A 16974-nucleotide genomic window follows, 5' to 3' on the forward strand; every position below is an offset into this window, starting at 1 on the left:
CAGGATCGGGCGAATTTTGACATCCCAGTTTCTTACTCCACAAACACAGAGCAGGGTGTAGCATATAGTCAACTGTTCTATCAAACAGCTTCCTTGACGGAGGTGTGCACCCTCTGAGTGCATTTCTAGTTAGTAATGGAATTTCACGATATTTTGCATTTTTAGGAGGGATAAGTCATCCGTGCCCTCACCCTTTACCTCTAAAAGTCGTATCACAGGTTACCTATTTTTTTTACATGACATTGACCAAAGCGACTTTAAAGAAGGACATTCAAGCAAGTGTGGAGTAAGGGTTCAGCAGCACAGAGTACAGCAGTATTAAAGTAACGAAGAACAGAAGAAAAGTAGAGGGCCTAATACAGGGGTACTCAACTAGAAACTGAAAAGGTTCACTCGCCAAATTTCCAATGTTTCCAGGGTCCGAGAAAGTTGCAACGGGCCGATGCAGAAAATAGCCTCACTCTGCCAGTTGAGTATGTCTGGCCTATCAGATGTAGTGCAAGCAGTGTTGCCAGATTGGGCGGGTGCCTGCCCAATTGGGCTACTTTGCATGAGCGTCTGCGGGTAAAAATCTGAAAAATTGGCCATTTGGCGTTTTTTTCAGCCGTTTTGGGCCCATAGAAGTCAATGTAATTTGTTGAATTTGGGTGGAATTTAGTGCATTTTGGCGGTTTTTGAGAAGCTTTTGGGCGGGATTTGGTCAGCCTCATCTGGCAACCCTGAGTGCAGGTCACCTCGCCTGAGGAGCTCCTTTCCTTTACCCCCATGATGGTGTCACCTGCTGCGCTACTGGCCCTCTCTCTGTACCAATCTGCTACTCAAAACCTCTCAAAATACAAACAACCATGTAGTTACCTTGGAAAGGGGGATGACAGGCAATTTTGTGCCCAATTCCACATTCTTTAGTCGGGGCATTGCTGTCTTAGTGAAACCACAGCTGTCATTCGTATTTCACACATTTTCCGGCATGCAAGCAAATGCCAGGCTTATTAAATGAATGATGCCCATTTAATGTGCTATACGTGTCTACGTGTAAGTGTATGTAACCACCCAAAACCTTCTGTAAGAGGAGGTCATTTGCGCCTGGAAGAAGACAATGAAATGTTTCACTCGTTCTCTCAAGGGCTAACGGCCATTCCTGATAAAGGATAACCTGGGCCGCATAGGCAAACATTTCATGTAAAATATTGTAGTATCTCCAGTCGCATCTTGGCACGTGGCCAGACCTAACTGTAATTCCTGATAAATTGGGTCTTGGCAGTTGTAGGCAAACATTCATGTAAGATATTGTAGCTCCTGAGCAGGCAAATGGACAATGGCAGTTTAGAGAAAGAGAGAAGGAGGGAGACAGAGAAAAAGAAAGAGATGGAGGGAGCAACAGAGAGGAATAGAAAGCACCAAAGTGTGTGTGCGTCTGGGCATGTGTGTGCGTGCGTGCATGAGAGAGAGAGAGAAAGAGAGAGAGAGAGAGAGAAAGAGAGAGAGACAGAGAGAGAGGGACTGTATATTTGTCAGTGAAGTTTTGAATGAGGTTCATTTGAGATGCTATTCCATTAAATTTAGTATGTGCGAAGTCCAAACTTAACAAATCAAAAGAGGCTTGCCTTATCCCAACTTTCTTTCTTTCTTTCTTTCTTTCTTTCTTTCTTTCTTTCTTTCTTTCTTTCTTTCTTTCTTCCCACAGGTAATATGATCACGACCTCTTGTATGTTCATGTGTGTGCCTTATTCAGTCTGACATATTTAAAAAGCTTGTTTATGTTGTACTACATACAGTGCCTTGCAAAAGTATTCATACCCCTTGAGCTTGTTCAACAGCATGCTACACCCAAAAAACATAAATATATTTAATTGAAGCTTAGTATGAATAGGCCTACTTTTGCAAGGCACAGTAGCAACATTGATCAAGAGGCCTTTGAGCAAAAGGCAATAAAATGTTAAAGATAATATCTCCTGTCACGGCCCAGTGCACGTGCAGGATGAGCTTGTGGTGCACAGCATTTGAATGAGCTTAACTGGCACCTGCTGTCTCCAAGGGCACAATGACCTCCTAAAACATGGCATGAAATGCACGGTTCCAGTGTTATTTCTCTTTAAAAGAAGTAATTGATGACTATTCGTTCAGCAAACGCAGCAACCAAAAAACATTAAGCACTGCAGAACAGCTTATAAGTAAATCTGGTGTCACTTTCTTTTTTATTGTTTGGGGGGATTGTTTCGCATTTCTTAGGACAGTGAAGACAGGACAGGAGAGATAGGGGGGATCCTAGCCTAGAAATCTAGACGCCCCTAGTGGCCGCTAATTGAATTTGCTACTGGGGGCAGTCTAGCCACCCCTGGTCGTTTGGTGAGGCTGAAAGCAAAATTACTGAATCAGAGCAAGATATCGCAAAACACGCCCACTCAATGCAAAAGCATGTGCTCAAGTTGGGTCTCCGGGGCGTTGTCCCCTACTTCTTCTTCTCTTTTTGAGGTTTTTGACGTTTTTGATGAGGTTTAAGACGTGCGCTACCGTCATCTACAGCGCTAAGGGGACTTAATTGATTTTCAACCTCAGGACTCCGAAGGTCTCCTAACCGAAGGTCTCCTAAAGGGGCGTTCACCCGACATAAAGTGGATACCGGAAAAGAAACAAAATGACGCTTCTTGTTAGATCCACCTTCTTTGCTGAAAGTTATCCGATGACAGAGCCAATCAAATTGTGAGGAGCGTGGTGGCGGGCCGGTCTACGACAGTTGCCAGATTGGGCGGGTGCCCGCCTAATTGGGCAACTTGGGATGAGTGTCTGCGCGTAAAAGCGGGAAAAAGTGGCCATTTTTTCAGCCGTTTTGGGCACATAGAAGTCAATGTAATTTGTTGATTTTGGGCGGAATTTAGCGCATTTTGGCGTTTTTTGAGAAGCTTTTGGGCAGGATTTGGTCAGACACATCTGGCAACACTGGACACAACTGAGCTTTCAGAACATTGTTTACATGCCCCTTGAAACTGCTAGCACTAGCTAGGAATGAATGCGTCTGACCACCACAGCCACTAAAACGAGTTACCTAATAAATTGTGTTTTCACTTACAAAGTAACTTGTTAAATAGTTGTATAAATGAATATGATTGTTGTCAACATGATGGATACCCAGTTAGCTAGCTGTGTTATTTGACAAGAGGTGGGTTAGCCGCTAGCTCGGTCGGCGAGGTCTCATTCCCATATATAAGCTACTTGTGGACTTCCAAAGCTCCCAAATGTCTCGTTTTTAATGCTATGGGTTATTGTAACTGCCACTTTATAATATATTGGCGAGTCATTTCAAGTCTTTTCATGGTTGAAAAGAGTTGCTCTGGTGGAATGGTGGTTAGATTGCCCGCCGGTGATATCATTTGAAATTGTTTGAATAACAATTTCTTAAATGGCGACATCCGTTAATACTTAGAAGATAGATCATATAACTTGTCTGCTTGCTGACCATATGTTTATGCCTTTGTATAGCAATATTTAATTTTCGATTCCAGAAAGCAGAAAGCAGAGATGCACCACATAGACTCCCATGAATTGACAGGGCTAGCCGGGTAAGCTAGGCTACTGTTAGCATTTTACAGAACCAGCTATGTTATTAGACAATTTCTTGTAGGTGTAGAATGAAATTGTGGCCATTAAATGTTACTTGGGATCAAAATATGCTAGTCGTTAACCCATGTAGACATTGTGTTGTGATACTGAGTAGGTTACGTGGGCAAACAGCCATCTGCTGTATGCGATCTCGCTGTGTCTGAGCTGGAGGGAAGGGTTACGTGGCGCTATTCCGACATGTCGCTATTCCGACGTTAATGTCTATGTTTTCCACCGTCCGCCGCTATTCCTACATGCCGCTATTCCTACATGCCGCTATTCCGACATCCCTATCCCTAACCGTAACCCTGGGGATGAAAAGTGTCGGAATAGCGATTGCCCCCCCGGAGAGAAGCAGCCATGCCAGACAGGTTCGACCGGAAATTATTGTTGGCCGCTCCCCTACTACAGTTTGCTGTGTGTGGATTCAGTGTGATTGGTTGTTGCGCCATCCTATTGCGTGGCGTTGAGTGCAGGGGCATTTTGATGGACAACCGTTTATCCCGCCCACACGGCTTCCCAGCTACCCTAGACCCCTTAGGTTTAGCTCACTAGGCTAGGGGAATCTAGCCTCGCGACGGCATCCTCTGTACTCCACCCAAAGATTTTGGCTCCGCACATCGTCTGGCAAAAGCCTCGAGCTCGGTTCTCTCAGTGTTTCGCCAATCAGCAAACAGTTGAGAGTGGTGACGTAGAACTCACCCGCGAGCTCCGTTACTGATTGGTTAAGGTAACTATATTCACACTTTCGTTTTGTTATTTGTATGCTTTTGTGACGCTATAACGTAACAGGCATGCTAATAAAGCACAATATGGGTTTTAATTTGAGTTTGGAACTTCAATTAATTTAAATGATAGAGTAAGATCAGACCATCTCCCATCGTCCACGGAGACTGATTCCTCATGGCTTTTGCCAGACTGATTGACGGAGTCAACAGTCGGCTATCCGCCCAGGCTAAGGGGAATCTAGCACAGTGCACCTTTAACACAACTTGTACAGTAGAGAGGGGGGGGAAGTATCTTTGTGGCTGGCTTCATGGCCTGTGTCATGTCCCTATTGGAGTTCACAAGTAGAACTGCCCAGTTCCAATTAGGGTACTGGAAATGTGAGATTAAACATTTAATCCCCCAATCCACATACCTGTATATACAAGGGCTCCACTAAAATGTTGGGCCCCATGAAAGATTCAAATTTTGGGCCCCCAAAATGTAAAATTATGTTATCAGCATCCATCCAGGGGCCCTGTCAGTGTTGTTGGGCCCTTAGAATCTGTAACACCTCCCTCCCCCACCTCACGGCACCCATGTGTATAGTACGCACACATGCACATACGCATGCACACATTCACACACACCATTACCATAGCCTTTTATGGTAATCATTAACATGTGTACATGCGTGTGGGTCCTGCAGCAGGTGGATGCTGAGGTGTGGCCACTCAGGTACAGTACCTATAGTATAAAAGTGAGTGCACCTGTGCAGGTGAGTCTATGGGTCGAGGACATCCCGTCAGACCCTCCATCACCCACCTGACAGACCAGACGTCGCCATCGCAGACACAGACTGCCTACATCACCCACCAGCTCGCTACTGCAGATATCACCCACAGACCCACCTGCTCGCCTCACTGCTGTCGCCCTCCCTCATAGGCTAGGCCGCCCGACTGCTGTCCAACCACATCTCTGAAGAGACCATCACGTCTCGTGCTGCAGGTGTGTATTTATTTTTTTCCCCTTTTTTTGGACTTTATTTATACTCATGAACGGCCATCCGGGTACTTATACTCATGAACGGCCATCCGGGTACTTTGCTCTTAAATTTGCGTTACGCCCCTTTATGGGTGAAAACAAACCGAATGTCTCATTGACTTACATGCTACATCGGCTAGCCTAAATGAACACATTCCATGCTTCAGCCACGGCTGTTTGGCTATATAATTTGAACAGCCGGCAACACAACACGTTTTCGGCATGTTGCGTGTGAACAACGCTAGTCTACAGGTCCATATCCTTCGTTTATTAAACCCCAACATCACCAATTGACTTGCATGGGTTGTTTTCCCCCACAAATGGGCGTTACGCACATGGAAAACGTCACGTCGTTCATGAGTATAATAGGACAGTGAAAGTGGTGACAGTGAGATGGGGGAGGGCCGGCAAAGGACCCGGGCAAGGAATCGAACCTGGGTCAGCCGCATGGTAGACGAGTGCCCTACCGTTTGGTCACGGCAGGGCCTCAGGTGTGTATGTCAGTATTTTTTCCATGTACATCTCACTTGAAATCTTTCCTTTCTGTCAGGAAATATGTCCATGTAACCCATGATACAACCTTCACATTGCACACAATATCTTGTCATGTTAATTCAGAATGTAGGGAGTAGGAGGAAATGCACTACAGAAAAGTGTTAAATTAACACTGCAAAGCTTGCTGTGTTGTCTCTGTATTCTGGTTTGACAGTCTAAAGAACTCTCTGCTCTGTCTGTTTATTTCCCTTTTTTGTCATTTTCTAATGGCACTAAATTGGTTTAATTCACTGCAAATCTGCTATGCTGATGTGGTCTTACACCGCACATATAGAGACAAAGACGCTCCCGCACACTATTCGCATTTGCAGAGAAAGGTCACAGACCGAAACGTCGCAAATAATGCGGGAGCTTCTTTGTCTCTACGTTGGTGACCCAGTGGATCCACTCCTACGCACCTGGCAAAAGGAGATGTGGAAGAATCCTAAAAATACTTACACCGCAAATAAACACAACAGTTGTAATGTCCTAAGTAATTCACGTAATCCACACTAAGATATGGCATCTGTCAAAAAATGCTAAATATGTCAAAGAGATAGCCTATCTACTACAGTAAGATTGAAAAATAAATGTTCTGGACGTCGGTGGCCTTTCTGAAGTCACATCTCTATTGTGTTTAGGTTAATGTTAATGTACAGTGAAGACACATCATTAGTTTTGTTTTTGTGCGTATCTATCTATAATACTGAAATAAAATACTTTTGAAAAAATATATATACCGTATATATTGTACCACTGGCCTACAGTGAAAACATGTCCTAGTAGGCTAACTGAAGTAAAGTTCTTTCTTGTGTATGTTGTTGTGTGTGTGTGTTATTGTGTGTTGGCAGCCATGATGTCGTCCCGCCTGCTGGTCCTGCTCCTGACGGCCTCCTTCCTCCTCATCTCCTGCGCCTCTCCGCCTGCTGCCATCAACACTACAGCCGTACGCCATCACAAGAGGGGTTTCACGAGCACTGTTCTCAAACAGGCCGGGCCCACAGTGGTTATCATTGCAGCTGTTATAGCTGTAGCCTCCACTGCAATGGGTCCGGCTGCACCTATTGGCTTGGCAGTGGCAGCAGCTGTCCTCGCTGGTGGAGGAACAATACATGGAATTGTATATACGGCTATAAATGAGAAAAAATCTGGAGCTGATACGGACCATATTAAAGCTGTACTCAACCAAATTCAGGTTAAGCAAGAACAGGACGCGATTTCAAAAGAGTTCAAAGAGCTGGGAATAGGAGAGGTATATAATTCTATTGAAGTCTCCTGGACTGAGTTCAATACAATATATAAGAGCATATTATCTACAGCAAGTGATGCAGAAAAACTAAAGCTAGCCAATCATTTTAAAAACATCCACATATCTAAGACTGTGCCCTGGAAGGAGCTAGTTCTTGGTTTTCAAAATATAGGGAGGTTTTTCCAAACCAGCTTTGGAGATGTGATATCTACTCATTTGAAATGTCGTGAACTTGATCTCATCAGATTAACTGAGGTAATCAACCACATGCTGTTCAAGGCCTTTGCTCTGAACATGTTCTACTACAGTCTTGATGGAACACTTAATGAACACTTTATTGACGAAGAAGCTAATGTGATTAGAGCCGCAAATGCAGTCATATATGATATTCGGAAGCAGTGCTTGAGTCAGAGCATGACCTATGTCACGCAGGATGTAAAAGTTTTGATGGACACGGTCAAAGATAAGCAAAAACTGACGAAAGATGTATTGTCGACTTTGCAAAAGACGTACGAGCGGTATGACTGGACGGTTGTTGTCTTCAAAACCAAAAGCTCTAATCAAAAGAGTATATTCAAGGTTTTTAAAAGCCACACGCTGACAGGCTTTACTGCGATGGAAAAGGATGATATCACTGTGGCTGTAGCCAGGCAGGTGAAAGGTAAGCAGGCCAATGCAGCTGTGGTCAAAAAAGCCATGGAGACATGCTTTCCTCAGTCTGTGCAGTGCCATAAGGTAGGGGAACACCTCGAGAAATGCAAGGAAGACTCCTCCAAGGTCTTCACCGCAGTGCATGCCTACAGAAAAAAGCCTCACTATGAGTCAACGAGCGAAAATGAGCAAGAGGTTGAGGAAGATGCCATAGCCCTTCCAGACACCAGCCCTCAGTCTTCCTACATTCAGATTGGGGATTGTCAGAACGTTATTGCCAAGGTAGCAAGGAAAAATCCCAAATTTGTGGTTATGGCTAAAAGTCAGGATGAGATCTCAGGAACAGACCCGTGTTCCAAGCTGAAGTGTGGTGCTGGCAAATGTGTTCGCATTGACTCTGTGGTGGCACTGTGTGAGTGTGATTTTACCTGGGATGGCAAAACATGTGAAAACTTGGATGCCGCAATAGACATATTGTTCAAGGTATCTGAGAAGAAAAAGGGCACCCCTGCTCAGATTCAACAAGGCAAAGTACCCGCTATTGCCAACTGAGTTTTTATTGCAGAAGGGTCACATGTAGTACCCCCAATCTAATTGGCAATCTTTGTTACAAACCAGGCGTCCTTCACCTGTGCAAATATGAATGTGACAACATGTTCTTGTTCCCTGTGAATAATTAAACGCTGGTTTTGACTCATGCATGAATTTGTTCTTCTTCATTTTGTGTGTTCTGTGTTGTTAAAAGATTTGAGTGGGAATGAAGCACATCATCCTAGTTATGTTTTAATTGTATCTCAAACATTTGGGAATGTCGTCCACAACAAATTCGGTTTAACACATTTGGTAGGCTACAATTATATATTGTAGAACTGTTATGTCAGCATTGTTAACAGACAAGCATCTCCCTGTATTTGAGGAAGTCCCATGGTTTATAGAGCAGTGTGTGTGTGCGTGAGATTTTCCATTTTCAATGAGCAGCATAGTTGCAGTACCTTTTTTTACCATTTCCTGCACAGTGTACCTTTAACACAACTTGTACAGTAGAGAGGGGGGAAAGTATCTTTGTGTCAGGCTTCATGACCTGTGTCCCTATTGGAGTTCACAAGTAGCACTGCCCATTTACAATTAGGGTACTGGAAATGTGAGATTAAACATTCAACCCCACAGTCCACATATCAGCACACGCGCACTCACACACCCACGCACGCAGGCACCATTTCCATAAACTTTTATGGTAGTCATTAACTGTCCGTGCAAGTCTTGCAAGTCCTTGTTAAAAGATTTGAGTGGGAAGGAAGCACATCATCTTCTTATTTATGTTTTAATTGTATCTCATTGAAGGAGGAAACCAACGCACACCAGAGGTTTCGAGGTGCAGGTAGATCAGTTTTTCAGAAAAAGATACCGCACACTCTTGTCCATTGTGCTGCAATTTATTAAGAAAACAATGTTTCAGCCCGTATGGCCTTTCTCAAGTTTTTTTCAATATATGATGCTATTTTCACAATGCCAAATGTATTTCATAATGTATTTAAAAATATATTAGTATTCATATTAATTTCATACTAGTGTGTATTTTAATAAAAATATTTAAAATGTCAGTATGTTTACATTTTTAACACTTATAGACAGGTCATCAGCTGGGAAAATTAGGCCTTTCGTCCTACCGCACTTTTCTCTGTGCATTACTGACCAGAAGCCCTATTGGAAGAAATTAAATCATGGGGCCACGTCAATTTTTGCTCAGAATTCAATATGGCCGCCATTTTCCAAAATGACTTGTTTTCATGCATTATTACATTGTACTATAAGGTGATATTCATGAACGATGAACTACTTTCAGCACTATTCTGTCCTATTTCCTTACATATATGTTTACAAAGGTTGACCAAACTAAAAGAAATGAAAATAAAGTTGGCCACCTTGCAATATCCAAAGGAAAGTGCTGAAAATAATGATTGAAATGCACATACAGAGTCTTTGGCTGCAAAAATTAGGCCTAATGTCCTGTCAGGGTCTTCACAGTGGATTACAGACCAGAAGGCCTATTGAAAAAGATTCACCAGCTGGTTGCCATCTCAAATGTGCTCCAACATTCAAAATGTTCTCTGTTATTCAGAATGGCAGACTTTCATACATTTTTCTCATTATTGTAAGACCATAATTATCAATAAAGATAACCTATTTTCAGTGAAATCTCCTATCTACAGACGTGAGTACAAAGGTTGGCAACAGTAAGATGTAAATTTCCTATAGACAATATCCTAAGGATTGATGTCAGAAAATGATTGAATTACACATACACAGTTGACTGCTGAAAAAAGGCTATTGATCTGCCAAACTTTTCACATTAGATTTCTGACCAAAAGTTTTTCAGGCCTACATTTTTTTTTTTGCATAAAGCAAGGGTGAGTGTGCGTGCGTGTGTGTGTGTGTGTGCGCGCGTGCGCGTATCCCCCGCTCATCTTCCCCCTGCTCTACAGTGTCTTTCCCCCACACACTATTCTGCCTCCTCCACCCCCTCACTCATCCTTCCCATGCTACTCTGCCCCTCCACCCCTCACTCACCCCCCACTATTCTGCCCCCCACGCTCAACCCCCCTGACTCATTCTTCCCCCACAAAATACTCGCCCACCCCACATCCAATGTGAAAAGTTTGGCAGGTCACCCCCCACCCCCCGACTCAACTTACCCCCCCCCCCGCCCACCACCACACACACACACATTATTCTACCCCCCCGAACCCCCCACACACTATTCTGTCCCCCCACCTCCTAATTCAACCCTGACTCATTTCCCCCCCAACCCCACACACACACACAGATGCTCCTCCGCATCATTCGGTCAGTTTTGCTCAAAATTTTGCAATGCACACAACATTATGGGTGACATGTCAAGAGTTCAAAAAGGAGAAATTCTGTGAAACTGTTGCATCTTTGACCGAGACAGCAAGTCTTGTGATGTATCAAGAGCCACAGTATCCGAGGTAATGTCTGCATACCACCAAAAAGTATGAACCACATCCAACAGGATTAACTGTTAATGCAAGAGGAACTAAATGACACTAAAATGACAGGTGTCTCAGTTATTTTGTCCACCCCCTGTATATATATTCATGCCTTTTTCTAGACAACCCTTATACTCACGTCTGTAAGGAAATAGGACAATTTAACTGAAAAATAGCTCATCTTTATTGGTAATTATGGCCTTACAGTACTGGGCAGTCATGGGTGAGCGGTTAGGGCGTCAGACTTGCATCCCAGAGGTTGCCGGTTCGACTCCCGACCCGCCAGGTTGGTGGGGGGAGTAATCAACCAGTGCTCTTTCCCCATCCTCCTCCATGACTGAGGTACCCTGAGCATGGTACCGTCCCACTGCACTGCTCCCCATGGGGCGCCACTGAGGGCTGCCCCCTTGCACAGGTGAGGCATAAATGCAATTTCGTTGTGTGCAGTGTGCAGTGTTCACTTGTGTGCACAATGACAATGGGAGTTGGAGTCTCCCAATGGGCTTTCACTTTCACTTTTTTCACTTTCACTTGAGAAAAATGTGTGAAAGTCTGCCATTCTGAAAAACAGAGAACATTTTGAATTTTGGAGCACATAGATGGCCCCAAGTTTCATCTTTTTCAATAGGCCTTCTGGTCTGTAATCCACTGTGAAAACCCTGACAGGACAATAGGCCTAATTTTCGCAGCCATAGACTCTGTATGTGCATTTCAATCATTATTTTCAGCACTTTCCTTTGGATATTGCAAGGTGGCCAACTTTATTTTCATTTCTTTTAGTTTAGTCAACCTTTGTTAACATGTATGTAAGGAAATAGGACAGAATAGTGTTGAAAGTAGTTCATCGTTCATGAATATCACCTTATAGTACAATGTAATAATGCATGAAAACAAGTCATTTTGGAAAATGGTGGCCATATTGAATTCTGAGCAAAAATTGACGTGGCCCCATGATTTAATTTCTTCCAATAGGGCTTCTGGTCAGTAATGCACAGAGAAAAGTGCGGTAGGACGAAAGGCCTAATTTTCCCAGCTGATGACCTGTCTATTACGTACTGTATATTTTGCCATTTCCTTGACTTGATGTCATTACATGTTTCAGCCACAAGGGCTAAACTACGTCCATGAATGGAATGAATGTTCCTCTCTCTTCTCGTCTAGTTGTTGACAACTTCTCTCAAATATGCAGTATATATACAACATAGGCCTACTATAAGCTGGGTAAAAATACCAAAAATACATTTCATCCATGTAAACATTCCTAAAGTAGAGTTGCAAATGTTGTGCACTTGAGTTCACTTGAGTATTTTCTTATCTCTTCAACAGTCAAGCATCTTCATCTTCCTTGAAGAGGAAGTTATAGAGCTCATTGCTTTGCTGCTGACATCTGCAGTGTGTGTGTGTGTGTGTGTGCGCGTGCATGCGTGCGCGTTTGCGTGCGCGTGTGTGTGTATGTGTGTGTGTGCGTGCGTGCGTGTGTGCGTCCGTCTAATTTAGGAAAGGTCGTTGCAAGGTCAAGCTCCTTGTGTAGGCTACAGCTGCTGCGGTAATCACTTGACATTACAACTATGCTGGGTTTATGTCAGAAGTGATAGGACTTTCACTTTATTTCCTTGTTTCCACCTGATTACTATGAACTTATGGACAACAATCTTGTTGGTTGACAAATGAGTGAATAAATATAACTTGTAGAACCCATTACCTGCTAACTAATTTTGAATGCGGTATTCACTCACCCTAAAAGTAAGTAAGTAAAAGAGCACATCATTCTAGGTCTACTACTGTATTTGTCAACATGCATTAGCTCCTGTTGTGCTGCTTGAATTAGACCCAAGGCCTTAGGCCTACCTCTTAGCTCACTGGCATTTCACATCTTATTGGCCAGTGTTTCACCAACTTTCTTTTGTCTTGCACAACCCCTATCCTTTCTAGGCTCTTTTCCACTGCCTGATTTCTGGTAGGCCTCAACCCCTATCCTTTCTAGGCTCTTTTCCACTGTCTGATTTCTGGTAGGCCTCAACCCCTATCCTTTCTAGGTTCTTTTCCACTGCCTGTTGTCTTGCACAACCCCTATCCTTTCTAGGCTCTTTTCCACTGCCTGATTTCTGGTAGGCCTCAACCCCTATCCTTTCTAGGCTCTTTTTCCACTGCCTGATTTCTGGTAGGCCTCTTACCTCTTTGGCACTTCACATCAGTGTTTTACCAACTTTTTTTGTCTTGTGCCTTTTTGTCATATCATGAGTACCCCCTCAACACATATGTCTTTCTATATCCCAATGTGATACATTTGTTATTATATTACTTTCCCCCCATGTACCCACTGCAGTGTTCTTGTGTACACCTAGTGGTACACATAGCCTTGTCCTAGTTGGGAATGTATGTTCACCAATTTCACTTCCTTTAATGTAGTTTTCATATGAGACAATGTTAGTGTATTGTTCTCAGCTGTTTCATAGCAGTATGAATAAGCTACTTAGATTAGATTTATTATTGTAATCATTTAAGTTTTATTGCTTTTTCATCATTACATAACAGAGACACAGACAAGCACCTTCACAAATAAAAGACAAAAAAGACGGAGTGGGGGGGGGGGGTGCTACTGTAACTCGCGGTTTAAGTCATTAGAGTTCTCCTAAAGTCCATACAATACAATATACAATACAATACAATATCTTTTATTTGTCATTGTGACAAGCACAACGAAATTGTGCATTCCTTGTTGGAGCAAAAAAAAAAAAAAAATGGAATAAAAAGAATGGTATGTATATAAAAATTATGCTTTTGATCCAAAATTCAGTTCTGTGATGGCCGCTGCATAGAAACTGTTTTTCAGTCTGTTTGTCCTTGTCTTTATGGACCTGAACCTCCTGCCCGATGGCAGCAATTCAAAAAGACTGTGACCTGGGTGGAAAGTGTCTCTCAGAATGCACTTGGCCTTTTTTAGGCAGTGGGTGCTGTGTAGGCCCTCCAAAGATGGAAGAGGGCAGCCAATGATGTTCTCTGCAGCCTTTATGACCCCCTGGAGCTCTTTCCTCTGTGCCGCTTGTGTACCCCTAGGCCTCTCTGTTGGATTTAGAGCCTGTTCCAATAATATATGTCCATATTACAAAATAAATTAGAAGTGGTCTAGAACAGTGCTTCTCAACCTTTTTTTAGGCAAGGCACCCTTTCAATTCATAAAAAAATTCAAGGCACCCCAAACCAACAAGCCGTAACATGGCATCGCATCCGATACCACACAAGCTTAGAAAAGTAACACATTTGGAGATGTCACACGACCTACGTTCAAAGTTGCAGCTGACTGGGGCGACCTATATTTACTTTATTGTGCGGAAATGGCAGAAGATTCCACTGACTAGCATTAACGGTAACACTTTATTTTAGGGACACATCTATTAGCACTAATACATACAATATTAATGCCTGTGTAAGTAACTTGTAAGGCATGTACTAAGCAAAATAAGACAGTTGTTAAGCATGTATTCACAAATGTCTTGTTCATGCCCAATTAGGGATTTATTACTAATATAACCTTAGTAAGGACCAGTAAGCCTATATTTCTATTTATTAGTAAGTAGTAAGTGGCAGAATACAATGTGTATAAGCTCCCGACACACTGTGTGAACAAACCCTGAACAGTGTGAAAACAGATGCAGAATAAGGGTCCCTATTCTAAAGTGATGCATTGGTCAGCCCAGATGGCTCAGGGCCTCTGCACTACCAAAGTCCTAGGGCCCCCACACCACCCAGGCCTGCACTACCTAGCTCCCTCGATCTACAAAGTGTAAGGGTATATCAAATAATTAATACTTATCCTGCCAAGTCATCTAGTTTTCTCTTGTTCATATCAATAAGAGGGAGGTGACAAGAGCCTATATATAGCAAGGATTGAACGTACACTTGTCAATGGCGGTGGGTTAGTGAGATGTAATTTTTTTTCATGTACGGTACCACTGAGTTTTAATTGTAAAAAAACCCAAAATAAATGCAGAACATTAGAATAATAGTTTTGAAGCAAAACTAAACTACTCTTTTGTGATAATTAAGTGAATGTTTGAGAACATTAGCTTCAAGAAGTGCAGTGCATGATGGGTACGCAATCTAGGCCAACAGACAACCTACCCAGCTCTGAGCCTACGTCCTTAGCTCCTCCCCTCACTTGTGAAATTTAGTTGCTATCCAAACAATTTGCCATGTACGTAACAACAGAAATATTATCATTGCTGCATTGGCCATGCATTGCATTTCTGACTAAGGGCGTACCCATCATGCACTGCACTTCTTGTAGCTAAGTTTCTCAAACATTAACTTATTTATCAGAAAGGAATAGCTTAGTTTCGCTTCCAAACTATTACTCATCGTTATATTCTGCATTTATTGCAGGGTTTTTACAATTAAAACTAATTGGTGTATGAAAAAATGACATCTCACCACCCACCGTCATTGATAACTTTACGTCCAATCCTTGCTATATAATGCTTCCAATTACTCATTAACATAATGAGTAGAATAAGTGAGATCTTCATACCTACTGAGACTACTGTAGAATCTGAAATGTTCTTACACTTTGCTTCCCGGGGTGGGGGGGGGCGTAGAGCGGGGGCCCTAGGTAGTGTGGGGGCCTTAAGCCATCTGGGCTGAGCAATGCATCACTTTAGAATAGGGACCCTTATTCCACATCTGTTTTCACACTGTTCAGGGTTTGTTCACACAGTGTACCAGGAGCTTATACACATTGTATTCTGGTCCTTACTGCTTACACATAAATAGAAATCTAGGTCTACTAGGTCCTTACTAAGGTTATATTGGTAATAAATCCCTTATTGTGCATGAACAAGACATTTGTGAATACATGCTTAACAACTGTCTTATTTTGCTTAGTACATGCCTTACAAGTTACTTACACATGCATTAATATTTTATGTATTAGTGCTAATAGATGTGTCCCTAAAATAAAGTGTTACCGCATTAACTTATCAATTTAGACAAATATGTATTACATTACGTAATTTATTTATCAGCCACGTTTCCGCGGCACCCCTGTTGAGAAACACTGGTCTAGAGCAGTAACACAGTAAATTGGACATCCATGGCCACGTAACCCTGTGAGGTATCTGTCAACCATTTCAGCTGAAGTGATACACAGGTCAACTGCTGTGTCTCAGATGGCACACTTGTGCCAGTGCACAGGACACTGGGCTTCATGGGCTCATTATTATTTGTCAGGCAGGCCAGTATGAGAGAGAGAGGAAATGAGTGGGGAGAGAGAGACGGAGGAGGATTGGCAAATGACCCGGGCCGGAATCGAACCCGGTTCACCAGCGTATAGCATTGCAGTGCCCAGCCGTTTAAGCCACGGCAGGGCCATTCCAATGAATTTTCAGCATGAGCGCCCCACGCACTGAAACATGGCGCCCGAAGTGCACAAGTGCCTCATTTGAGACACAGCAAATGTCTCAGCAGCACCACCGACTCAACACATGGGGAAAAGCAGGTGGCCAGAGAAGGTGGTGTAATGATTCTCATCATCATACACCCAACAACCTGGCCACAGCTTCACATAGACCACGTCTCCCACCTCCAGCAGCAGAGAAGCAGCATTGGCCGGAGTGACACTGTGGTTGGGATTGAGGTGGTATGCAATAACAACGTGCTCTCCATTTTTATAAAGATTGATCCCAGTGGCTGTGGATGCATGGGGAGAACCAATGGCGAATATAACAAAGTGATAGACCCCTCTGACCGGAGCTGTGAAGACACCTGGGAAAGACACAACGACATTGTGGTAAGATTCACCCATCAAAACACGTGTTATCAGAATGGCAATGACCAAGTTGTATGTGCATTACTAAAGGCCCTGTGTTATGTCATAGTAGAGTAGTAGGCCTACTATGGTACCTTTCAATTACTATTACAGTGTGCCTCAGATGGTACGGCGTGCATTATGGGTCTACCTGTGTGTGTGTGTGTGTGTGTGTGTGTGTGTGTGTGTGTGTGCGCGTGTACGTGCGTGCGTGCATGTGTGCGTGCGTGTGTGTGTGTGTGTGTGTGATCACTGAGTCATGGCAAGCACACACACACACACACACATCATCATCCTCACGTGCATCCAGCGTTGAGTAGGGAGCCAGGTGTCTACCTCTGGTTGCTCTTGTTGTATTGCTGCTGTCTATTGGAAGTATCGTA

The 16974-nt window shown here is 43.2% G+C and overlaps 1 protein-coding gene across 1 annotated transcript; it reads left to right on the forward strand.

The window, feature by feature from the left end:
- The first annotated feature begins 7543 nt into the window (after nt 1-7543).
- Nucleotides 7544-8424, forward strand: LOC134441117 (uncharacterized). Its single transcript, XM_063191306.1, has one exon. It carries the CDS (start codon nt 7544-7546, stop codon nt 8330-8332), a length of 789 nt encoding a protein of 262 aa, XP_063047376.1. The 3' UTR covers nt 8333-8424.
- Nucleotides 8425-16974: the final 8550 nt, after the last annotated feature.

The sequence above is a fragment of the Engraulis encrasicolus genome, chromosome 24 (assembly GCF_034702125.1).
Source record: "Engraulis encrasicolus isolate BLACKSEA-1 chromosome 24, IST_EnEncr_1.0, whole genome shotgun sequence".
Taxonomy (NCBI): domain Eukaryota; kingdom Metazoa; phylum Chordata; class Actinopteri; order Clupeiformes; family Engraulidae; genus Engraulis; species Engraulis encrasicolus.

Coding starts and splice junctions, on each gene's coding strand:
- LOC134441117 (XM_063191306.1), top strand. CDS start 7,544: ATGACCTATGTCACGCAGGATGTAAAAGTTTTGATGGACACGGTCAAA.